A 27,374-nucleotide genomic window follows, 5' to 3' on the forward strand; every position below is an offset into this window, starting at 1 on the left:
TCGAGCATTACCTGAGTATTTTAATAGTTTTATCACAAAAAGTGCATTTACAGTAAACTCCCTGTATTCACATTCTCATGATTTGTGGACTCACAGATTCGCGGATTTCTCTGTGGAACATATCTACCCATTATTTGCAGAAAATTTGCCCATTCATGGTGTTTTTCACTGAGAAATATTCACTAATTACTGTATTTTATCACTTTCATGACTAAATGCACTTTTTGTGATAAAACTATTAAAATACTCAGGTATAAGCATTTTTAGAGGGTTTTTCTTGTGTTTCAACTATCAAAATAGGCAGTTATAAGTGTTTTTAGGGGGTTTTAAGTATTCGCGGAATTTAGCTATTCGCGGGGGGTGTGGTACGCATCCCCTGTGAATACAGGGGGTTTACTGTAGTCATGAAAATGAGATGAAAATACAGTATTTAGTGAATATTTCATGGTGAAAAATACTGCGAATGGGCGAATTTTCCGCGAATAATGGGTAGGTACGTTCCAAAGAGAAATCAGCGAGTACGTGAGTCTGCGAATCGTGAGACCAAGAATACGGGGGGTTTCCTGTATTGCTCTGAATGTCTGTGATTTTACAGTCTACTGCTGGGTTCAAACTTAAGTGAGAAAAATACATCTGATACACCTCTTCTGACATTATATTCTTAGGACTTCCTGTACCAAAGAATGTGGCAATAGGTTTCTCTAAATGAGCATATGCGGAAATACTGGTCTATAATTATATTCATTCCCTATATTAACTTTGCTAACCTGCGTAGTTCGCTTAGGTTTGGCGATCCAGTCCTTCCCTCTATTACGAAGGAAGATCCGTTATACCACTGAAGTGAAAATTTACCCTTGTGTCACCTGACATTGATTGTTCTGGTCGATACCTACGCTGGCAGTTTGGTTAGTATCTTGATACCTATTTGGGTCTGAATCCCTATTCCCTCTAGCTTGTGGAGACTGACTACGGTCTCCACCTCTGCCTCTTGACTGAGATCTATATCTAGGCGCTGTAGCAGGTCTATTTCTACAACCTCAAGCGCTATGCCCTGTTTTCTTATGGAAAGGGCAGTAAGCTATCCCTCGGCAGTCAGTCACATAACGTCCCTTCTTCTGACAGTTATAACATGACTGTCGAAAATTCTCCTTGAGAGGTATTACCTAATGTCCTATTTTGATTTCCAGCTGGTTTCCTGAATCTATTTTGTCCCCTTTCTTCCTGTCCTATGGTGACTAAAGGTCTGTATATAGGGTTCCCTTCGGGATTTCTACCTAGGATTCTCACTACTTCCTCCTCGATCTTGGCTAGGTCATCTGATGTCTTGCATTTTTGGGTCATCCTTCCAATGGCTTCCAATCATTAATGATAATCTAATCATGGTTTTGATATGAGTAACTGACATTTTATCCTCGTCTCGGTCTGTCTCTGTTCATTTAGTGGATGAAGCTAAGTGACCTCATTCACTCATGGTGTCATATACTGTAACTGGGAACTCATTCCTTGGTAGCTTCTTTTGTCTGCCTTATAACAGTGAATTATCCTTGCAAGGCTGACAACAGGATCTGTTTTGCCTACTGTAGAATACACTTTCCTAAAGAACTGTTTCAGTTCTTCCCAATTCTTAAGTCTTTGGTATGCCTCAGAATAGACGTATTGTTCTAAGTCTCCCCCTGCTTCCAGGTCAAGATAGCTCTTTGCATCAATGAGTATTTTGCTATCTGTCCCTGTTATGTTTCTTAGGTGTACCCCTACTTGTTCTATCCAGTTTTCTAAGTTACAGGCACCCTGACCTTCTTTCCTTCTGAAAAATTTGGCAATATGGTTAATTGCATGTCTTATGTGTACCTACAGCTGCTGGGTCTGAGCTAGTTGACTGTTTCATTAACCACAGATAACTTCTTTGCTTGTCTTCTGGTAATGACAGTGGGCTCTACTCTCCTAATCTGTGGATACCCTTTCTTGACATCTACTATAGTCCGTTTACCTTTCTAAGATAGCTAGGGTGGGGCGAGTGAGGAATTCCTGCAGTGTCAAACGTCTCATTGTTATGGTTAAAAATTTTGCCTTGTTAAAGCCTCCTCAAATGAAACAAAAAAAATGTTATTCATTTAAAGGTAACAACAAAAACACAATTGACTTCACATTTTTTCTGTACGAACCTTATTTATCTTCATAAAAACAAAGAGATATGGCATCTTTTTGGCTGTCGCTGCCAAACCTCAATTTCACTGACACGTGGTCAGCGAAGGCATTTAAAAGGCCAGCTCGATCAAGAACAAGAACGGTGGTCACCTAAAGCAGCCAGGAGTGTCAATGGGCAGTATGGATGGCCCGAGAGATAGCCAAAGAGGATCAGATCTCTCCACCACCCTTGGAGCGTCTTCACTCTCAGAAACAAGAAAGGGCTATGTAATTAATGGGGGAGGGAAGACAAAAGGGGGAGGGAAAGGGAGGGGAATGGGAAGGGGAATGTGAAAGAGAGGGGGAAGAGCAGGGAAAAAGAGGGGGAGGGGAGTGTGAGGGGAAGACAGAGGGGGAGGGAAGGGGGAGGGGAAGGTGCATTCCTCTAGATTATTATTATTATTGAAGTAGTTTAACCAGACCACTGAGATGGCTATCAGCTCTCATAGGACTGGCCCCAAGGATTAGAATAAAATTCCAGGTCTAGGCCTGAGGCCTAGCTGTGGGACCGAATAGTTCATTTGGTGTGATGACAAATAAATGAAAACTAAACTAAAAACTGCACAAAGGCACACGCTTCCACACTGAAACACATGCACACAATAAATACATTTATTCACGCACCCATACATCATCATCATCATCCAGGTGCCATATCCCCAAGGACGTCGGCAATCATGGCTTGCCACTCCTCTATTTCCGGCCCTCTGCAGCAACTGAGCTACAGACATTCTTCCTCCAGTCATTCTCACCAATCCATCGAAACCTTGAGGCACTAATGATGGTCCTGCTTAGGGCTCTTCCTCCTCCTCTTCTTATGCTTCTGTAGGTGCTGGTTCATCGAAGCCTAAGAATTCTAATTCCCCTTCTTCAACGACTTCCTCTGCCTGTACTACGTTGTTGCCTTCCATAGCAGTTGATAACTGCTGGTCGAGTTGTTGCGCTGATGTTGGAGTCGAGGGGCACGTTCTTCTTTCAGCAGTCCTTTATCCAGAATGCCAGCGCAGATTCCATCTTCACGATTGTTTTATCCCGCACTGTCGCAACTGTCTTTGCACTACCGAAGTAGCTCATACTCACAGACTTTTGTATCTCCGCCTCTTTCTTCTTTATATACCTCACTGTGCTCTCATTAACATTAAAATGGTGGCCAACCACAGCAAAACCTTTGCCCTCCTTTAACATGTCAAGAACTTTCACCTTCTCCTAGAGGTTCATAACAGTCTTCTTTCTTTTAGACTTTGCCAGAAGCCTTAGAAGGAGCGGTGCGTTTTTTAGGAGGCATTTTAGGGCTGACTACCGCTGATGAACAAAGATTGAGAAACCAAACACAAAGATGCGCGATTTCACACGGTAAGAAGATGCTGCGGACTAGGCACGAACTGAGAAGGATGCCGTGGATGCGGTCTCCCAGAATTCCATGTTCACGAGTTGGTTGTGAATGTTCAGCCATCAACGCCAAGTGAACAGCCAATGAGCGCCAAGGAAAATGAATGGCGCTTCTGGAGTGGCTGCTTTGCAGATAACAGCCAATAGCGTGTCGAGTATCATTGGTCCTGGGTACACAGCATCCAGCATCTCGAATTCTTTATATTTGCGGAGAGGTGGGTTGGGTGAAGCACTTTTAAGAAAAACAAATATATGTTATTGAAATTTTACTGTGTTTACATTAATATATTACAGTACTGTAATAATTCAAAATTAGTCAATCCTTTTTCATCATACAAAATGTACTTACAGTAGTCATGAATATGTCCTTAGTACGTACATGAAAATGCTATGTAACGCAGATTTAATAGAGGGTACAGTCCTGTATGTGCAGGATATCAATGTTAGTATATGTATGCACAATAGTACAGTGCATACACCATAGTGGCAAATGACCCAATATAACTCATTTCATTACTATCTCTCGTTTGTGTGTTTTGCGTGTACATTACTAAGGTTTAAGAATATTTTTTTTAAATCGTGCATTAAGATGTCCTCTAAATGCTCTGCTTCTTCTAAGGCCTCTGGCAAAGAGCCTACAATTAATGACTGATGAGAAGAAAGTAGACATGATTGTTATGTTAAGAGAGGGCAAAAGTCACAGAGAAGTAGCAGCCCATTATGGCATGACATTATTTGCAGTGGCCTGCATTGAGCACCAAGAAAGTAAAATATTCATGCAGCCCTACCGTACCACCTTCGTTGCCATGTTTAAAAACCTTAACATGACAGCGCCTTCCAAAACCCCTGACAAAGCGGCGCCCTCAGATGAGATTTAACTCCTCTACTTTGCTGTGCAGCCATATCTCCATCGTCATTCATTGTACTGCACAGCTAATTCATCATCATCTACAGTATACTATAATTAACATTTATCACCAGTCACTACCCGTGTGATTTAACCTTTTTACTTATTATTATTACAGGTACCCGGTGTAGTATTACATAATATTATTATTTAATAATAATTTTATTACTATTATATATACTGTAGTATTACAGTATTATTAATTTACATTATTATTCAATGTTATTATACAATAAATATGAAAATAATATGAAAATACAGAATACTGCTATACGAAAAAGACCAAAAATCTGCATCCACGAATAGGCAGGTTCCCAATGAATATTTTTATAGATATGTTCCACAGAAAAACCTGCGAATAAGTGAGTTTTCCCGCGAATAAATTTTAGATAGGTGCCACAGAAAAATCCGCAAATAGGCGAGTCCGGGAACAGTGAGACCAAGAATACAGGGGGTTTACTGTAATGTGTTCTTTCATGTCCAGTAGTTTCGATTACAATACTTTCTCTCCAATTTTAATTACTGTAGAGTTTCATCCATGTTGCCGATGCATGATAATTTATAGTCATTAGCAGCTTGAACAATGTTTTCTCAGCTTCAGCTACAACTTGCAGCCTAAATTTAGCAGTATATTTCCTTGCCGATTAGGGCATAATGTAAAAATACATCAGTCCTATTCTATTTAACATCATTTGCACTATAACTACGGTAATTGTTTATTATCGTACGATGGTTGAAATACAAGCAAAACGGCTGTTGTTATCCGATTCAGTGATAAGCAAAAACAGTTCTCGTTTGGTTGTTTATGGCTGTACACATTTACGCAAGAGTATAACGTTACTAACAATACTTTTAACATTCTCTTTTACTTTTTTAGTGGGGCAGATAACAGAAAAATCGTGCAAATGATGATACAAGCCTCAAATTTGGCACAAGTGTCCTCCAAGGTATACTAACCAAATCTGCCCAACTGGCCAATTGAAAATCAAGATGGCGGCCATTTTCAAGATGGCCACCAAAATAACCCACCAAGTAGATGTTTTGCATAGAAGTATTTGTAGTTGTCTGATTTGGATGATCTAAGTGTGGATTCCTATGTTTTGAAGCCTGCTGAACTATATTTTCCTGTTTAAAAAGCACTCTTGCGACATTTCTCAAGATGACCACCAAGACGTTTGTCTTTCTTTACGTAAGTTTAAGTTTTGTCCTGGGTAGTACATTTTCAAAGTTATGCATACTGTGCTGCTGTTTCTCGACCTGCTACTGTTCACATATGCAGCTGCAGAGTGATGTGCAGGGAAGCTCTGCCTGAGAGCACTTGCATCTTCCTTTGCAAACCTTCTTACAGGAGCACCTTGTCAATTCTTGACAGCTTGCTGCAATCACTGGTAATGTTGTCCAGTGTATCTGCCATGCTTCCCCTTTCTGTGTCCACCCCCATTCAGCTGGACTGCTCATGTGTGGATTACAGTGGGTTGCCTGGCCCCAGATGATCCCAGCCTGGTAGGCTGCATGCTTTGCATGTTCTCTGAGGGCTGCCTGTGTTGGTGGCATTGAGTTGTACGGCCTCTGCTTGCAGGTAAACAGATCTAGTCTTGCTTCGTCCACACCAGTGGCTGCGCTTGATCTGTCGTACATGAGGACAACGCGTCTTTCCAGCCTCTGCATGTCAAGATCACGAATCAACGTTGGATGCTGGCTGAGACTGATGAATGTTTCAGTAATATCATCAAATACATTCCAAGTCTGCCACGCAGATTTCTTCGCTTTCCCACGGAAGGCAGACACAATGTCACATCCAGTGAATGCGTGAAAGTAGGGGATCCCTCTAGCTTTCTCAAGCCCAATTGCAGAAACTACCTCATGGACTGGAATCCATCTCATTTGGGCTCCTTGGCCAAAGGCAATCCACATTTCCTGAAGACCTAGTTTCTGGAAGGATGGCAGTACAGATATTGCTATGACTAGCACATCTGTGTCATTAGCCTTGATGATTATAGACTTGCTCCCGTCAGTCGCTTGCATCCTAAGCGTGAACAAATACTCGACTGTCAGCTTCTTCCAGTGACAACATGGGGACACAGCATCCAGAGACTTCACTGTGTTGCTAATGGCATCCTCTCCTTTTGTGACGATGACTGTGCTTGTCGTTTCTGCTTCACATCACCCACATTCTCAGTGAGGAAGACTTCCTCCAACCAAGAATATTCTGCTTTCAAATGTGACCTGATCGACTCTGGTGCTGGTAAGGATTGGCTTGCAACTGGAGGAGGACTGGGGTTTTGGTGATGTATGCTGGTCAAAAAACTGGTGTATGCTTCTGGAAGCTATGGAACTTCTTTAACCTTCATTTTTGACTCTATATCTAGTTTGAGTGGCTCACGTTCATCACCAGGATTTCCTGTGTTTGGATGCTGGAAAATGGACAAACTTGTACTGTGTAAAGATGTTTCAGCTGTGGTCGCAGTCGGATTATGATCTAAGTTGTCAACTGCTCCAGTTGTGAACAAATTCTTTCACAAGCCTGGGGACAGATTACTCCATCTTCCACGTACTGTGCAACAACTGCTTCTCCTAACTGTGATGAGATTTCTAGGACTCGGTCAAATGATATGCTGAGCCCATTCTCATGGAGCATTTCAATTATTTGTCTCTTCCTCGTCTTGGCAAACACATACAGGCCCATGTAATGCCTGTGGACATCCGTTCCTTCCTTTTATTTGGCAAAGCAGTTGTACTGTAAAAGTTGTGATATAGCAAAGTCTGATTTTGACGCTCCATGATGGAACTGGGACTTGATGTCTGCACCATGTTCGATCATGCATACATACTGAAGCAGTGATGGTGGCACAGCCTGTTCTAAGTCTTTGTCATGAAAATAGCTGCTGAAATTGGACTTCTGACTTATTATCCCAGCAGCTTCTGCTAGATGGATCACTTCACCGTAACGGGATGCTTCTGATAGGATTGAACCTACATCAGTTTCAACAGCCAACAGAACTTCTCGTCCTTGGCGATTAGCTTGCAGCTGTGGAATGTGCAAAAGCAGCTGATCCTTGAGTCGAGTAGGATGAACATCAGGCAAGTCAACACCAAGCTGTTCCAGCCACTGCTTGTAAAGCTTGGTCAAATCAGCAAGCTTGAAAATCGGTGGCCTCTCACTGGCATTTTTCATCTCGCAGATGTAGGTGACTAGTTCAGAGAAAGCGATTGGACATGCATCCTTCCAGTGTTCCTGTGCTTTTTCTTGCTCCTGCACCTTTAGGTATGCCCATTCTCAGTTATACAATGCCATCAAACAGCCAGGGTGATATTTCACTTCTTGGGCTATGACATCTCCTGCACTTAAGTTTGGCGAGAAGTTTTGTATCATTGAGTGTTTTGGCACATTCATTTATTCTCCTATTCACTTGCATTGTCTTTGTTTCTCTAAGCTCCCCTCCTTCAGTTTTGCAGAAGAAGCATTCTTTTGTTTTAGTTTCTTGGAGCTTTCGTGGAATCTTACTTCTACTGCCATCATCATTAGTACCTACATGACTTGCTCTTTTTTCAGCTTAGTGTAACTTTGTGTTGTTGAACAGAAGCCTGCAACTCTCATGATATTGTGCCTTATTTTTTCTCAATGTTTCCTCTATCCCAGAATCTTCGTCAAGTCTTGCAGGGTCTAGCTTGATTGGCAGCGCATTGAGTGAGTGAAACAGAGGAATATTCTTTGCCAGGTTCGTATATCCATCATCCCCTCTTCTGGCAGGATTGGCCTGGGGAGATTTTAGATCTTCTTTCTTAACCTCCTGAAATAGGCAACATTTGGTCCAGTCTGTTTTCCATGATCGTCCAGTAGAGTTCGCATCCATGATTACGATGACGTTCAGGGTCGAGGGTTTATTCTTTTAACACCCTGTACATGTAATAGTATAATAGGCCTCTTATATCCTGTAATATACAACAGGCACTTTCATGTATGGGATACAACTAGGTTCTTGCATTGTGCCATACACCTAGTCTGATCATTCATCCAGTGTCATAAGTCCAGTGCGATCTGTACACCATCCAGATAACTAAAACCCTGTTATACTTGGTTCGGCTCTCCCGTGCTGGCATGTCCTGTCCATTCAGGTGCAGCTGCCTAACTGATTTGGGGTTGATTAGGCAGCATTTGGGATACTAGTAGGTTGTTGCAGTATGATGCCAACATAAATTTCCTACTTTGCTGACACTGAACCCCATGCTGAGTTTCACAGCAGTGATGTCACCAATGTGCCTTGGTAATGCCTGACAATCACTCCTTTAACCATGTTATAAACTAGAAAATATATATCAGCAGGCTTAAAAGCATAGGAATCCACACTTAGATCATGCAATTCAGATAACTACAAATATTTCTAAGCAAAACATCAACTTCGGGTGGTTATTTAGGCAGCCATCTTGAAAAATGGCAGTCACTTTGGATTTTCAATTGGCCAATCGGGTAGATTTGATTAGTAACCCTTGGAGAACAATTGTGCCAAATTTGATGCTTGTATCATCATTAGCACGATACTTCTAAAAAATTACTCTCATCTGCTACACTATTTTAACGTGAAAATGGGATAAAGAGATGGAGGAAAAGAAGTTGGTCTATTGTAATTTGGTCTCTCTCACTGCCTGATTGTACTGCTGCCTGCGCCCATGCGAAAATCAAAAATGTTTTATAAACATTGTCATATCAGTATTAATTCCTTACCCCATTGCAAAATCGAATTATCGTATGGCGAATTTTCGTAACTCCAGCACTACCTGAGCATTTTAATAGTTTTATCACAAAAAGTGCAAGTAGTCATGAAGATGAGACAAAATATACAGTAATTAGTGAATGGGTGAACTTTCAGCGAATAGTGCGTATATGTGTTCCATAAAGAAATCAGCGAATCGGTGAGTCCACAAATCATGAGACCGCGAATACAGGGGGTTTACTGTATGTATAGATGGTACTGAATACCCTAGTGTAGGCTAAGGCTAAAGTCGGGAAATGATTTTCCCTGCAAATGAGGGGTTTTTTGGAACCTAACTCTATTGTAAGTAAGATCATACCTGTACAACCTTACATGATCAGTAGGTTAGCAGTGACCTCTAGTGACCCTACAGTGACCTCTCCCAGTATCTCAGGATTTGTATGAAAATCTTTGGATTTTTCATACCTTCTTTGAATCTGCAGAATAAGTTAATAACTCTTAACAGGACAAAGTAGCATCTCATCTGGGTCATTATCTACAAAGTCCTCTAGGGAGGGGATCGTGAAGGATTCCAACCTAGAATCAGGGACCGATGGGTTCTGAGTCTTTGCTACGAAATCCGGGATGAAACTGAGCGTAACTGATCCCCAGCCGCTCAAGTGTTTAACATCGAAGGAAAGTCCATGCAATTCTACTTTCTTTGCCAATGCCAGGGCAAGCAGGAAGACGGTCTTGAGGGTCAGATCCATCTGATGACTCTCGTAAAGGCTCGTATGGTGGGCAAGTCAGGCTCCTCAAAACAAGTCACATCCCAGCAGGGAGCCTGAGGTCCCTGAGTGGACAAGACCTTTCGTAGCTTCTATCAATAGCGAAATCTCGAAAGAGGAGGAGATGTCTACATCTTTCATCGCAAGACTAGGCCGAGTACGGGCCTATAGCCTTTCACGGCTGAAACGGAGAGAAGCTTCTCTCAGCAAAGGAAGATGAGGAAGTCTGCAACCTGCTGAATAGTAGCTCCGACCAGAGAGAGACCCTGTCTACAACAACAACCACGGAAGATGGCCCACTTTCCCTGGTATACCGCTGCAGAGGGCTGTCTGAGGTATTCAGCCATCTATGTTGCTGTGTGGTGCAAAAAGCCTCTCGTTCACAAGAGATGCTGGATAACCACCAGCCGTGAAGACACAGGGACTGCACTGCTTGGTGGTACTGCTCTACGTGGGGTTGACACAGAAGGTTGGGCCAGGGAGGAATCTATCTCGGTGCCTTGGAGAGCAGCGCTAGCAGGTCAGGATATCAAACGGCCTGCAGCCATTTAGGACCCACCAGAATCATCCTGAGATTCGGGATGACCAACACTTGGCTGATTACCCTGCGAATCAGACAAAACGGAGGGAAGGCTTAGACGTCGAGGTTGCCCCACGGGTGATGAAAAGCGTCCTCCTCAGTGGCCCATGGGTCAGGCACGACGGATCAGAAGACCTGAAGTTTTCTGTTGTGCCGGGTGGCAAACAGATCTATAACTGGATGCCCGCACAGATCAAACAACCTCTCCATGATGTCCAAGTGAAGAGAGCATTCTGCCCCCTATCACTTGATGCTAGCGGCTGAGCTTGTCTGCCACTACATTCCTCTTGCCTGGAAGGTATCTGGCTGACAGCTCTACCAAGTGAGCAACTGCCCACTCATGCATCTGCATTGCCAACTGGTGAAGCAGAAGGGACATGAGACCTCCCTACTTGATGACATATGCCATCACTGTGGTGTTGTCGCTCATCAGCACCACAGTGTGTCCCATCACTTGATCCTGAAACTCTTGGAGGGCCAGGAAAGCTGCCTTGAGTTCCAGGATATTGATGTGCAGGTGCTTGTTGTCTCAGTTCCACACTCCCGAAGTCAGCAACTTCTCCAGTTGTGCGCCCCATCCCTTGGTCAGTGCATCTGAGAACACAAGCATGTCCGGATGGGGAGTATGCAGGCATACTCCTATTAAGAGGTTCCTGTCGTCCAGCCACCAGTCTAGATCCTCTTTTACTTCCTCGAAGAGAGGAATGAGAAAGGATTGAGGGTCTTGAGACTGAGACCAGCACTCCTTCAGTCTCCACTGTAGAGAACAAAGGTGAAGTCACCCATGAGGGACCAGCTTCTCTAAGGATGACAGGTGACCAATGACGACTTGCCACTGCCAAGCTGGCTGCTCCCGTCAAGACAGGAACAGCTGTGCTGCCTTCCTGAAACTGCTGATACGAGACTCAAAGGGGAAGACTCTTGCTGCTACTGTATCTATCAGCATGCCCAGGTATTTTATCCTCTGCCTGGGGGTGAGATTGGACTTCTTGAGATTTACTACAATCCCTAGATTGCAGCAAAACTCAAGGAGCCAAGTTGAAACTCGCCTGAACATCTGAGCCTGAAACAGAGTGCCCTGAACTGGAACAATGTCTCCTCGAGATAAAGTGAAGGTACTTGTGGGAGGACAGATGGGTGGGTGTTACGAACAATCGTTTGCCAATTGTTCCCTTAGTGGATTGTTGCCTCCTTTGTTTTGTTTGTTTTTCTTGCTGGCGAGCTGGCGTCTGTTGGATGGCGTCAGACTTCGTCAGTCAGGTTAATAACAGCAACAAGTCAGGTTAAGTAGCAGCAACGAGTCAGGTTGAGGGCAGCAGAGAGTCCACTGGGGTAGCAGCAGCAGGTATCCTTTACCTGCGAGTCAGGTCCCGGCAGCAGAGCAATGGAGAGTTTTTGAGGACGAGATGGTTGCTGTGTCGGCTCTGTCATGGTCATCGTTATTGGAGGAGGACGTCAGTACGTTTCTTGGAGGACAAGATAGCAGCAGGTATCCTTACCTGCGAGTCAGGTCCCGGCAGCAGAGCAATGGAGTTTTTGAGGACGAGATGGTTGCCGTGTCGGCTCTGTCTTGGTCATCGTTATTGGAGGAGGACGTCAGCAGGTCTCGTCAGCAGAGCAGCGGAGGTTGTTTTTGGCCATGATGGTTGTCGTGTCGACTCTGTCATGGGCGCCTGGAGTTGGAGGACTGTGCTTGAGGTCTAGATGGTTGCCGTGATCGGCTCTGTCTTTGTTGTCCTGCAGTGTTCCTGTGTTGCAGCCGTCTGTTGATGTTTATGTAACTCCGGCTGTTCGTATTTTTCATGTGATTGTTTATTGCTTTGCTGACTGTATTTTTCATGTGATGTATATTGCTTTGCTGACTGTTTAAGATAGCCTATCTAATTTTTGACCATTTATGTACTGTTTGTTTTGCATATTTAAGCTTGCCTTATGAGTGTTATAATTCATGTGATTTATTTGGACTTGCTGCTTTCAGATTCAATGTTTTGAATTATTTTTGCACTCTCTCAGAAATGTAACGTTTGTGCTGTTAATGGTCTTTCATGTTTATTTGAATACTGACCTTTTAAAGTAATTTGATTATGCTGCTGATTTGTTTTTGTAATAGTTTAAAGTGCTTTCTCATTTTATATTGTTTATAAATTTATTACTGACTCACATTTTGGTATGTGTAACTGAACCTGACTCACTGTAAATATTGTAAATAAATTCAATTTAAGTTAACGTTTTTGGTTTTGCTCTGCTCCTCCCTCCTTTGTTTGTCACCTCTCGTCAGTCATTACAGCCCAATTGCTTGTTTCGTTTAGAACCTGTCGATCTTGAGAGGCGAGATCGTAATAGTGGGTATTTGTTAATACTCATCCTTCAAGTCAACCATAAGCATGAAATCATTCTCCCTGATGGAGGTGAGCACAGAGCACGTCATCTCCATTGTGAACTGAGTCTGGCGAACGAATTGGTTCAAGGGAGAGGTCTATGATTGGTCTCCAACGCCCCCCCGAGGCTTTCTTTATGAGAAAGACACGGCTGTAAAATTCTGGGGACCGATCCAACACGACTTCCACATCGCTCTTGCTCAGCATGAATTGCAATTCTTGCCCAAGCGTGAGATACTTCGGCGAACCAGGAACATAGGTTAGGAGACAAACCAGAGAGTTGGTGAGATGGCCGAGACTCGGAGGGGAGTAGATATCTCTCCCGAAGGACATCCACTACCCAGGTCTCAGCTCCATATCACTGCCATGTTGCCCAATGGCTAGACAGGCAACCCCGCCCCACCAATGGCAACAGCTGGAGGGGAACACTGCCCCAAGCGTTTCCTCTCCTTCTTCCCCTTGACACCTTTACCGGACTGGAAAGCAGGCTGAAAGTAGGACAACTGCGTGCCCTTTCCAGCAGAAGAAGAAGGGTGGGTGTTCCCAAGGGCGCCCTTCAAAGCCTGGGTTTTCTTAGGGGCTGAGGAAGTGCTAGTCTGACAAGAAGGTCAGGCTGCAGTGGCACACAAAGTCCCGTAGGTCTTAGACTCTGCCTGGTGGACAAGGAGGTTGCTATCTTTGGCCCGACGTTTGTCCACCACAGCATCCAACTCTCTAGGGAAGAGAGAGCAGCACCCAGCAATGGTCCGTTCCTTAGGGTCAATGCCGACTTGGGACCTACAGACCTGGTGATTCGAGTCAGGACAGCATCCCTTCTCTTCAGCACCAGGTTTGCCCACAGGTTTGCCGTCTGGTGGGCAAGGTAGGAGATGGCTCTACCTCCAGACTGGCACAGTCTCCTGAAGGCGGAGTCCTCTCCAGGGACAATAGCACCTGAGGAGGCAGCCACCTTGGATACTGTGAATGACCACAGATCCAGCCAGGAGACTGCCTGGAGGGGTGCCATGGCAGTAGCCTCCAGGCTCACTGCCTCTTGCTGCAAAAGGCAGACCCCTTCTGAAACAAGCTGCTGCAGCGAGACCCAGGCCTAGACAAACAAATTCAGGGTCAACCTGCTTGGTTGGCAAGGGCCCCTCCAAGAGCGTGTAAAATCGCTTCTGTTGAGGGAGGGGGAAGGAGCTCGTCCGAACGGTTAGACGGAAGTGAATTCTACCTAGAAACAAGATTATTCACCTGGTTGAGCACACCCTTGGCAAGCGAGGACAACGGCAGCCCCACCAAAACCTTTGGTTCCTTCTTAGGGCCCCAAAAGGGCGAGATAATTGTGCTGATGATTCGGCATGACAATCTCTGCAAAGGTCCTCTGTATTTCAGGGGTTTCCGCACCCGGAGGAAGAGGACCCTCGAGTCCTTCCAGGGTGCGGTCCTCCCAATCTACTCTCACGGCAGAAGGGAGAACCTTGGCAGACTCCTTAGATCCATCCTGAACTATTCAGGCACATGGCCGAGTCGATCCGAGGACAGAGCCAGGAACACAGGCCTTCATAGCTGAACTCTGAGGACAGCATTCTCTAGAGTTCCTCCTGTCCGTCTCGCAGCTCCTGGTAAAACCCCTGGAGGTTGAGGGGACAGGTGAGGATGACTGGACATTCCCACCTGTCCTGCCAGCAGAACCAGCAAGAAGGGCGGGCCGCGCACGGTCATCAACCAGCGATGATGACAGCAACACAGGTCCTGAAGAGTGCCTATGCCTTGGCGAAGCGCTATCCCGAGGAGAGCAGAGGAGTTTGCATGAGCTGAGCCAAGCGCTAGACTGGGCCGAGCTGAGCTGAGCGCATGACTCGGCCCACCCCAGCCGATCGCACCAGGGGCTGGGTGGAATCAAACACGTGGCTGGCTGGCGAGAACTTACGCTGTCCTCTTGACATGCTCAGTCTTTCAGGCTGACCTTGTGAGAAGGCGAAGACTGGACAGAGTCTCTCTGTCTCTCCAGTTGTTTACGACACCAGGACATAGCACCAGGTTGAACCTGGCGGGCACTGGTGGTGTGCCAGTGGGAAGAACCCAGGAACCTTGCGTATCTCAAGCTCTTTCTCCTGCCCTGTGCCTGAACCAGGACGGTGAGAGGTCTCTCTGGCACCGGTTGAGGATGCTCAAGAGTCCTTAGAGACTAGAGCACTCGGAGTGACTCGACTCTGTCGAGCACCTGACACAGAACCAGGCTCAGAAGCGGACTTCCTCAGACTGGCAACGAGAGAGCATACTGAGGTCTGTGTGCCTATGGCTCCCAAAATACAAGACCCTAGTGAGGTAAGCAATTCAGTTCCTGAGCCAAAAGGCCTGGAGGAGCCAACGAGAGATCCCACTGCTTCTCCTGTGGAGGAAGGCAGTCCCTTAGAAGCCCCATAGCAGGACCTCTTGTGGGAGGAGAGGCAGCCTTCCTCTTCTTTGGCCGACAAGCCTTGGAGAGGAAGGGAAGGAGGCAGCAGACGACGAAGATGAAGACAAAGCCAATGAAGATGTCAACAACGACACTCCTACAGGACCTCTTCCTCGACTTCTTTGTCATCTTCTTCAGGATGGCAGTCAAATCCCCCATCCAAGAGGGAGCAACAGACATGACAGCAGCAGCCGGGGCAGACAGGGCAACAGCAGTGGCAGGAGCATCAGCAACAGCAGGAGCAGCAACGGGAGCAGCCGGGACAGCCAGGACAGGTGGAGCAGCAACAGTGGCCCGGACAGCAGAGATTGCAGGAGCAGCAGGAACCATCACATGGGGCGCAGATGAGGTGACCATCATTGACAGCACAGCATGGGAAGGCAGGGTCACAGCGAAACCTGGAGGCAGGGGCACGTGCTGGGATACTGGGACAGAAGTCACCTGAGTTGGGAAGTGTGTGGGGGCAGTCACTGGCATCTTCACGAACGATGTCATTGTCACCATGGTAGTGGTCGTGGTTGGAGCAGCGTGGGTTGCCACTGGGGAGCTAACCAGGTGAGACAGGAGGCCCTGCAGGAATGGAGGGCCCGAAAGTCCCTAGGAGAGCCAAGCTGCTTTCAAATCCGTTGCCTGCTTACCAAGGAGATTCTCGACCACCAGGAGCAAAAGTCAGGTCAGTGGTGGGAGACTCCTCTAACTCCGAGGGAAAAATTTTCCCCCTGGAGCAAGGGGAGGCCCCCAAGAGGAGGTCGTCCTGATTTCACCTGCCCACATCGTTCTGTGCTCAACCAGAAGGGGAAGACTGCCAGGAGAGAGAAATGAGGAAGAAGGGTTGGCCACCAAGGGCTTAGTCGGGGGTGTATAACCCTCAGATGATGGACTGGCAGCCTTTCTCTGATATTGTTTCCTCCCTTCAAGCTTCACCCACAGCTCAGCCAACCAAACTTCACCCACTGCTCAGCCGACCAGGGGCAACACTCACCATAAGTAGAGTCACAAGAACAATCATGTTCCCTGCAGGGGGTACAGAGGGTGCAAGGATCAACATAATGGTGGAAATTAAGGCACTTCTTGCCACCAACCCCAGGATAGATGCTGATGGAAGGTGGCCTTACAAACAGGTTTGTCAGATTCGTGGGTTTGCATGATTTCAAAATACACAAACACACATTTAAACACAAGCAACAACAAAGAAAGATCCCACTGGGAAAAAACAGCTCAATGACTATCAGGGGAGAGAGCGAAGGAAAACATCTGCATCGCACAATGGCCGAAAGCAAATTGGAATGAGGCCCTCCCAGATGTTAGTTAATTGCATAACCACCTTGTTTGAAAGTTCAACGGCCATTTTCAGCTCTGCTGTAAGTAATTCCTAATGTAAAGGACCAATGGTTTGTATATCGTGTAGGAACAAAGCGTGTTTAAAAAATTTTATATTTATTGGGTGTTTTGTAAAGTTTTAATACCACCCTGATTTTGATTAATTGGGCTATCTTGGGAATTCTCCACTGGCATTCCATAAGCCGCAGGGAGGTTTAAATATGTCGTCATACAATGAATATTATCAATTTTGTCTAGGATGAGGTCCCTCTCACCAGGAGGCCCAACTGAGGGAGGAGCAATACTGTTACCCACTGTGGTAACTGCCCTGGGATGCTCACCTGGATATACACCATACCCTCAGTGCCTTAAGGGTTGTCAGTCCGTTGAGATCAGACCCAGCACTGAGGACATGGTCCAACGTAAAAAAGTTTCACGTTTGCATGAACCACAAGAAGGGTACTTAAGTCTAGTTCTAAATGTGTCGGAGTGGTGTGGCAGGTGGAGCAGCTCACTACCGTGGTGGTACCATACACCCAACTCTGTGGTACCCTCCTTCAAAGTTACAAGAGCAGCGGTTTTTTTTCTTCCTGTTCCTCCATAATGAATCTATAACAAAGGTGACATGCAAAGGTCGTCAGCAAAAGAGGAAGAAGAGAAGGGGCAAATTAACAGGAGGAGGAGTAAAGGAGTTATAGGTCCCAATGCCTGAGTAGATTAAGGTTTGATGAACTATAGTGAATCCAAAGTAGAGAATAGGTAATAAAAGAAAGCATACTCTCCTGCAGTGGATTATAAAAGCCCCTAAGCCCTCGCCTCATCAAGGGGTTGGGATCAGGTCAGGAGGAGGAGGAGGAGGAGGAGGAGGAGGAGGAGGAGGAGGAGGAGGAGGAGGAGGAGGAGGAGGAGGAGGAGGAGGAGGAGGAGGTACCTCTTTACCTTACTCCTTGCCCGTGTCTTACTCTCCTCTAAAGGTACAGAAGAACGGGTTGAGGTGAACAGAGCAGACAACAAAGAAACACCAGCTGTGGATGATGTGAAAAATGCATGTCCCAAGGGTAAGACAACCACTACCAGAGGCTCAACACAGCTGACCTCCTTAGCAGGTGCAGCAACAGCAGGCAGAGATCCTACCAACTTGGCTGGGACTAAGTGGTCCAGGAACACAGTGAGACGGGCTTCCCAGAATACCAGGAGAAGGCCACATTTTCCATAGATATTCAAGTGACATCATCATTCCCAGAGCAGCAGACATGGGCATACAGACACATAAGGATCTCACCTGGGGAGATCCCAGCACACACACCCGACTCAACACTAGACGAGCACATGTAGGTCACTCACCTTCCCACCCCACCCTATTTCCCAGGGGAAAGGGGAGGGGGACTGAATACTGTAGTGTCAAAGAGGAAATAATTCCTCCTGATGACCCCAGCAAACACCTTTTAGTCTTCCTCCTCCAAATTCCCAAACCTTTTTGTTGCAGTAGCCCTCTCTCATCACTGACCTTTTGCAATGCCCACACCAACTCAAAATAGTCTGGCATATTCATTATATATCTTTTACTGTTGACACACACATGACAAAACTGAACACCCTACATTTCTTACCTTTCCCGATCGGTCCTTTCTTGCTGTGCATCAGTAACTCACTAGCCTCACAAGCATCTCTTCTGGAAGGCCACACCAAAATATATCAGTTGTAGTGGGGTCTTCAATTGTCTTAGATTGAAGTTCCCTTGTTTAGGGGTACACTCAAGTACTCTTTTCTGCCAATTCCATCTTCTTGTTTTTTCTAAATGATGTGTACGGCAGGCTTAGCAGAAGGGCCGAGGATGCCTGGTGATTTAGCAAGAGGTTGCCTTTCCATTTTCCTTTTCTTTATGATTCATTTTTCAGAACCACACTACTGTTCTTCCTTCAGTGTGAAATTCTATTCCCTCATATTTATCACCTTTTCCTATGACTTGTACCTCCCTGCAGGCTGATTTCCCTTTGGAGCTCTTTTGGATTTATAGCCTGTTGACTCTGTCCATCAGAGTTTTCAGCTGAAGATTTAAAGAAAAAACAAAGAAAGAAAGGAGACCAACTTACACACTCCCCACAGGGGAGGTCAGAACTGCAGGCCCTACCCATACAAAAGAATTAGTATCTGTGGGGATCTACTGCAAAGGAGGATATGGAGTACCTACATACTGTCTTACGTCCTTCACACCTCTGCTGTTCACTATTATTAGGCAGATCCATATCTTTAGAAGCCTCACCAGACATCTAAAAAAGGAAAAAGTTTCAACTTGGCAACCAGCAGGAGCACCTCAAGACATCCTCAATCTATGATGAGTTGGGGTTTCCCCCACTCACCTTCCTAACACCAGTTAACTACCTTTTTACCAAATCTAACCACTGATTCTAGCTCACACAGAAGGATACTCATACATAAAAGGCAATGGTTTGTATTTCCTTAGGAGTAAAACTACATCTGCAGATACAGATGCTGTTAGGATCACTGTAATTACCAGATTTCTAACCTTTCATCTTGTAGAGATGATATATAATATACTGCAGTGTGCATACCATCACAACATATCAAGGTCAAAAAAGCTCCAGCACTTGCCTGATTTATTTGCCTTTGTTTCATAACTTTTTTAGCTCGTTTGCTTCCAAACAGTGTTGTTATGCGTTCAACCTTCTCTTGGTAAGTTTCTTCACTCTCAGGATTAGTTGGGTCTTTCTCAAATGATATTTTTGGCTGCAAGGTATATGAACTGGTTTCAATAAGCCTCATTTTACCTGAAAGTAATGTAAGAAATAAAGGAATAAAAGAGATCAATTTAACAAAGTCAAGTATTGTAGAAAAGATTATATTTTCAAAATATACAGTACGTACACAGTATTGAAAAATATAACTTTTACTGCATGGATGAGTGAAATCAGCTTTTCCATTATGCTTGAAATATTTCTCACATGAAATGTGGCATTTGATAATGACTCAATTTACATCTAATACATAAAAATATTAAAAAACACATCTCATATTTTGGACTCTGCCCACACTTATCAAAGATGGCAACTGTGCTTCACTCAATGGTTAGAGGTCCTAAGATTAAAGTCCTACACTTCTCACCGACCTGTGTCTAATCACAAAGAGGTGGGCACTGATGTAAGGAAATGGTTTTGTTTTTAACCCCTTTGAGACCACAACATACATACAATGTCATCAAGGTCCAATACTCACATCTCATGACGTTTCTGGAATGTCAAGCTTCGTTTAAAACACTCGGAGCTGGTAAAATAACAGGAATAGCTATTGGTTAATTCTTATACATCTGGAATTCCTTACTGATGTGTACTTCACTCCTCCCACATCAGAAGCCCCACCCTTCAAGTTCGAACTTGGTCAAAGAGACAGCATACCACAAGATCAGTACCACATGGCCAGTATTCTCAAGCATTCAGAGTGAACGATGTAAATCGTTATTCTTCATTTTTTTTTTTGTTTTTCTGCCATTTTCATTTGATTTTTGTTAATGTTATTATTTAATCTTATTAAATTTAATATTAATATTTGAAAATCAGTACAGTATATCATTATTTTATCTAAAAATGTACCCTCTAAAAGTGCTTATACTATCATCCTGAAACACTTACAGTATATATATTAATATAATTTCAATATTACTTTATTATATAATCTTAATACAATTTCAACAGCATCAATTCTGAGCATCAGGGTGATAAAAACCAGTTTAAGAGGTCAGCTGCCAACAGGGTTCGCTATAACAAGGTCCCCTCTGTGCTATAAAGGGGTCCATCCTGAATGGTGGGAGAAAACCAGTTTTTCACCACTTGTTTACCTCTCTCTTTGAATTACGTATTATTTAATCTTACAGTATTATTATTATTATTATTATAAGTAGGTAGTAGACCCTCTTTTATAAAGGTGTGTTAAAAGTGACAGCTGCATCAGCGGCATTCAGTTTGTATAGAGTTTTCTCTATTTTTCTAATAACTGATTTTTCTAGGTTACTGCATTCTGCCCATAACACGCCAATATTGGCCATACTTGGAGAGGAGAGCAGGTTGCAAAATTGGCTAGCTTATTTCCAATGAACACAGTATAACAGTAACAGGATACTGAAATTGGAAGTTCATCTTCCGTAAGTTGTCCTTCAGGAGAAGGTCTTCTTTGGTGTTAATCGAGGCCACATTTCGCTCAGGCTCCACTGAGCATGGTCATGCCAAAAGACGGGAGTAGACTGACTTTCGATGTGAGTCTTGCTCTTTATATATGAGAAGGTCAGCAGGGGGTCAAATTCAGCAGCTATTTAATAAGGACTTCTCCTGCTGTATTAAGAGCACTTCCAGCAGCCGTAAGCACCTTGGGTTGGGGCTTTTCTGATTACTTCTGTATTCCCCACTATTTCATTCCTTGTAATACTAGCATTGTGGACATCTCTCATATTGTTTTTTATGGCGCCTTCTTGGGCATGACAGGAGATTCTCTTCACCAGTTTCATGGTGGGCATACCAATATAAGCGCCAGGACATCCACCGACTGGGCATCTGAATCGGTATACCACATTTGTCTGTTTAAGAGGATCTCTCATTAGTGGGGCTGTTTTTTTCATAATTAGGTTTCTCGTGCGGCTGTTTTGATAGTAAATGACGAGGTCAAGCTGCGTGTCGATGTCAGTAGTGAAGACGTCTGCGATGATCATCTTGATGGAACGTTCGTCTTTCAGGTATTTTGAGTGCATCCTTGCCATACAGAAAAGTCAAAGACTTCTTTGCAAGTCAGGCTGCGGCTGATCGCGGTTGCCGTACCACCAATCTATTGCAAGACATGTTTCTTTGTTGACTTGTTTATTAGAATACCCATTATTTATGAGTACCATGAAATTGGTGAAGAGAATCTCCAGTCATGCCCAAGAAGGCGTCATAAAAAAAAGTCATATGAGAGATGCCCACAATGCAATGCTAGCATTACGAGGAATGAAATAGTGGGGAATATATATGTAATTGGAAAAGCCCCCAACCCAATGTGTCTCCGGCTGCTGGAGGCACTCTTAATACAGCAGGAGAAGACACCGCAAGAAACAACAATCCTGAGCGTGAAACTCACAATAATGTCAGAGATTCTGTGAGCAGCCCAGTGCCCAGTCAGAATATTCGTCATGAAATACCAGAAAATGACGTCACGCACCAGCCACGCCACTGAGCAAGGCTGCAGCAGAGAAACCATCACCGATAAATTTTTAGCTTGCAGGAAAATCTCGCCAGGCAATAAGCAGCATGAATGTTTTCTCCTCAGCCAACCAGCACGGAGCTGAACTTGACCACCCGCTGACCTTCTCGTATACAAAGAGCAAGACTCACATTGAAAGCCAGTCTACTCCCGTCCTTTGGTCTCAGTGGAGCCTGAGTGAAAGAAGGCCTCGATTGTCACCGAAAAAGACTTTCTCTTGAAGGACAACTCAAAAGAAGACCTTTTCCTGAAGGACAACGCTACGGAAGATGAACTCCCGATTTCAATACCCTGTTACTGTTATACTGTGTACACTGGAAATAAGCTATCCAATTTTGCAACCTGCTTTCCTCTCCAAGTATGACCAATATTGGCGTGTTACTGGCAGATGCAGTAACCTAGAAAAATCAATTATTAGAAAAATAGAGAAGAGAAAACTCTATACAAACTGAATGCTCCTGATGCAGCTATCACATTTTACACCATTATTATTGTTATTATTATTATTATTATGATTATTATTATTTAACCTCAAAATATTAATATATTATTTAATCTCAATCTTAATAGTTGAAAATTAGTAAATAATTTTTTTATCATAAAAAAATGTATTTAGTCATGAAAATAACATCAAAATACACTAATTAGTGAATATTTTTCAACGAAAAAATCTGCGAATCGCCAAATTTTTCGCAAATAATTTATAGATATGTTCCACAAAAAATCCCGCGAATCGATGAGTCTGCAATCGTGAGAAAGCGAATACGGGGGGTTTACTGTACAAGGTCTGTCCTTCCTTGGACAGCACAGCACCTAACCCAGTGGTTTCCTCTCCAAAAAGCACTAAAGTGATTGAGGGGTTTGTATATACAGTATATATAGCAACAAACAATCACACAAAAATATATCAACCCCAAAAAAACAAACAGAAAGCATCAGGCAGTCAGGCATAAAAGCGCAGCGACATCTTTACACGATGGCAGCCGAAAGCAAAGCGGACTGCAGACTGAGAAGTGGGCAGGGCTTCCTCCCTCCCTACCATCAGTGGTTAATGACCTTGTCTGAAAGTTAAATGGTAAATCCTTAAGTAAAGACTAAAGGTATGTATTTGTGTAGGAACAAAATAGGTTTAGAATAGAATATAGAATTTATGACAAAGGCCAAGCACTGGGACCTATGAGGTCATTCAGCACTGAAATGGAACTTAACAGTAAAAAGGTTTGAAAGGTGTAACAGGAGAAAAACCTTGCTGTTACACTAAGAATCAACTGTTAGAAGAGTTAGGAAAGTAAGATGATAGAAAGAGAATATGGAAGGAGAACAAAAACGGGGTTTGAACCCGAAGGGAAATGAAAACCCTATTTTTAGTCTGGGAGCCGCGAGAGCCTCATGCAGTTACGTCTGCCTTAGGCAGCGCCCCGGCTAAATCCCTTATCAGAGAACTTATAGCACAGGGTTGGCACGTATTCATTCCGGTTAACGGAAGCTTGTCACTATTGTGATAGGATATCAGGTCTCGGGGGGGTCTGCACTTTGACCCCCTATCCGCCGCATTGATGAATCAATTCATGGCTAAACATCTCCACTGGTTACACCTTTCCATTTGCGCTTCCATGGCTAGTTCGAATGAATCGGGTCAAAACGCGACTACGCATCTACTGCGCATGTGCATGTTGCCAACCCAATGTTTTTCTAGCTGCGCTTTTTGGTGTGTGTGGTAAAATCTTTTCTGGCGTAATTTGAAGGATTATCAAATTTATTTAGCATGGAGTCTTCATCTCAGTCAACGGGGAATAAGATAAGTACCTGCCCTACCACAATCACAAAATTTAGTCCTGCTTAACTAATATTTTCATATATTTTTTTAGTGCCCGAAATGATGGCTCGGGAGCGTCATACCGCTACCCGTATTTAGGGTAGGATTCTGCCTTAATTAAAGCGAAAAGCATAGGTTAGGGTAGGATTTTTAGATTCAGCATGTCAAAAAACCTAGCGTGAACTGTTAAACATGCTTGGAAAGTTTATATAAACCTGCTTGTTATGAAATTATCGATAGCCCAAACGCTAGTGCTAGCGCTAAAGTTAGGCTAACCTTTGCTACTTTTAGGTTTACCGAAGTGGATGATAGCTGCTTTCGGTACTTGAAGTAGTTCCTTTTAGTGTTGTCTGTGTGACTTGACTATATTTTGGACATTTTGATAGAGTTTTTCGTGTAAAACCTCCGATTTATGTCCCATTGTCAGTGTGGAAAAGTGATGCGGGCTTCTGGAACATTCTAGAAGGTTCCATCGAAGCTCTGTCGAAGCCTTAGACTCAGAATCGTTTCGTAACAAAAATCGCATATGATACACTGGCTCCCAGTCGAGTTACCAGATACCTCTCAAGTCAATTATTTCGAAATAGTAGCTTTTCTCATGACGAATTGATTCGAAATAGTAACTTTTTTATGTCGAATTGATTCGAAATAGTAGCTCTTTTATGTCGAATAGTGTAATATAGAAATGAGTTATGAACTCAAATAAAGATATGTCGTTCTATTAGCTGTAAGGTTGTTGCCATGCACCAATGAAGTCGTGAGTATCGATTCTTGCCAACGTTATTCGTCTGGGGCGATCGATGTCCCAGTCTAGGCTATGCCTACATGGTAGCCCACATTCTTGGTGTATGATACCCTCGACTCGAATGGCATGGATTTACCTGTTGCTCTGTCATAGAACTGACATAATCCCAATACTATTCGACTTCCTTGTTCGTGATCATAGATCGCCCTTCAGTTGTAGCTCTCCCCCAGTGAGTAACCCCCCTTTTTTCCCCTGTGCCTAGCGCCCATTGGAGACGAGCCTCGAACAGGGATGTCGACTGGGCATGAATCCAGCCATTCGAGATAGTAGAATGAATGTCACCACATTCGAGAATATAAAAAGAGATGGTAGAATGAATGTCACCTCATTCGAGAATATAAAAACTGTATCCTCGTTTTTTTCTCATGATGTAATGACTTATATAACATAGTTCCTTAAACATTTTAGGGGTGTTTCATAGTATTTTCTTTTATAGGCTTTGCCAAATAAGTGCGCTAATGCCGCCTGTAAGAAGCGTATAGACTCCATCAAGACTCATCATGAGTTTTGTCGGGGTGTGCTCCCTGCAGTGTACAGGGTGGCGGACCATCCATACTGGAGTCCGGAAGGGTGTGACATATGTACTGAGTGGCTGTCATGGGCTCGTGCAGGGCGATCACACTGTTTCTGGCTCTATGGCAAATATTAATATACAACATTTCAGATCATGGGTAAGAGGCTTCTCCAAAATCGGCCCAAAAGGTCCTCTTGGCTATTTGCCAGACAAAGGTGTAAGAGATTTTCTCTTCCCCACGGCCAGAATTCAGTCGATCAGGGAATATGAGAACTCACCTGATGATGTCGTGGTGGATCCTAATGGATCCACTGTGGTGCCCCCCTTCATACCAGGGGATGAAATCAATTTGGGAGAATCTGAAAATCTGGATGATGAGGAGGATCTATCTGATGCTGAGCCTCGACCCCCAACAGATCAACCGATTCCTGGCAGCATCCCTAGTAAATCAACTCCTATGGACGTCGATGAGGATAATGTTTCAGTCCGCACAACTGCTTCTACTAAGAGAAAGTTTGCGGCACAAGAAGCTAGGATGTCTGCAATGGAATCAAAGATGGACAAGTTGATAGAACTACAACTTGCAAAATCTTTGGATACAGGGGCTCAGGGACAGACTCACTCCAGAGCAAGCACAAGTGTCAGATCCACCCATTAATATAGATGATTTCCCAGATTTGAGTGGTGGAGGACGAGCCAGAGCAGTTTAATCCCTGGGTGGTGGCATCACGGCTAGCTAGAGCAGTGGATGGCATCTTCTATGATAGTGATGTATGCACCCCTCTAGCTAGGTTAGAGTTTGCAAAACCTTTTGTCAACTTCAAAGGTAGTAAGTTTAAAGCTTTCATGCCAAACACCTAAGACTCTGGCTATGGTACCGGAGGAAACCATGATTTCTACCCAGGATCAGGCGAAGGGCTTCCTTTCTAATATCTGCCAGGACCTGGGAGGTAGTGCTCTGGGCACCCAGGTTCTTGCTAGGAACCTTCCCGCCTGGAAAGTACCAGTTGGTGAGAAGTTCCCATCTATCACCAATAAACTGTTCACATCTTGGGAAAAGAACTGGGTAGAGTCAGCCCCCCATGGGACGAAGTTCTCTTTAAAGGAACTCCAGGACTTTGGAACAGTTCTGCCAGATCCCATGGACGATCTAACAAAACCATTAGCAGGCTTCACAGAGGTGATGAAGAAAGGCAAATTTCTAGCACACCATGCCCGTTAATGCTTTTTTGTGGACACTCCTTACCATGCCGACACCCTGTGTGTTCAGGAGTTCGAGGCGAGGAAACTATTAATGTCCTGCATTGCAACCTTGACATTAATGGAATCTCAGGCATACCGCTGTGACCAACAAAGAGATTCAGTGCTCCCAAGGTTACAAATTCGGAACATGGGCCCAATCTTCATTCACCTTCTGGAGGCTTGGGCGGCGTCCAAATTAAAACTTAGACGTCAAGCCCTAAAATTCGCTGACCAAAAGTCTATGCCAGTAAAGGAGCTCCTCTTCGCCTCCCCTATGTGTAGTGACCTCTTCCCCTAGGGACCTAGTAACTGCTGAATAATATTGCTACTCACCGAGGTATCAAATTTGAGGAGTTACTAGGATATGACCCGAAGCAGACCCAAGGGGGTAAAACGCAGGAAGCAGCAACAATATAAGAAGGCTTTTAAAGCACCAGCTCTTCCTGTGCGAGACCCAGGACAAGGTCCCTCTTCCCAGAAACAATTTCTTATGCCGCACTCTCAGCCATCCTTGAAGGGCAGCAGTGCACTGCCATCTCAACAATCCCAATTTAGGCAGTTCCAGGAGCTCGAGGCGGTCGTGGATGAGGCGGATCCTTTCAAGGGAAGAAAGGTAACAGGGGAAGACGAGGTGGTGGTAGATATACAGAAAATTTCAGTAACAATTCAATTTTAAGGTGGTGAAACATGGAGGTTAAAATAAAATGCAAAAGTCATTTTTAGTATTTTAATAAAATTCATTATGAAAAAAAAAAAAAAATCTTGAGTACCCCAGTTCCTCTCTAGTTTCAACGACCCTTCTGTTATTGGGCTACCGACTCTGTATCATAACCTTAAATGTAAGAAGGCTGAAGACAGCTTCTGGTTAAGGTTAGGTCCTGGATCTATGCACTGATTGTGAGAGAAACCACACTTACCTTTAGCAGTTTCTTTGAGATTTGACAAAAACACAACACGGCACTTTGTGGTTTCTTTCTCTGGCCTAAAAATAGCCATGTGTGGGAGAAATGAGTAATTTGGATGCTCTGCCTTAAAAACATCTAGATCAGAAATCTTCTCAATTATTCCATCTTTTA

General features: G+C 44.2%; 1 protein-coding gene across 2 annotated transcripts in view; it reads right to left on the bottom strand.

The window, feature by feature from the left end:
* Polr1E (RNA polymerase I subunit E) overlaps positions 1-27,374 on the bottom strand; it is a 143,491-nt gene that overhangs the window by 81,045 nt on the left and 35,072 nt on the right. For both annotated transcript variants that reach the window (XM_067128707.1, XM_067128708.1), the window contains exon 3: positions 19,291-19,466. In XM_067128707.1, the coding sequence (XP_066984808.1) occupies positions 19,291-19,466 (176 nt within the window). The remainder of the gene's footprint in view (positions 1-19,290; positions 19,467-27,374) is intronic.

This window comes from Macrobrachium rosenbergii, chromosome 27 (assembly GCF_040412425.1).
Source record: "Macrobrachium rosenbergii isolate ZJJX-2024 chromosome 27, ASM4041242v1, whole genome shotgun sequence".
NCBI lineage: Eukaryota > Metazoa > Arthropoda > Malacostraca > Decapoda > Palaemonidae > Macrobrachium > Macrobrachium rosenbergii.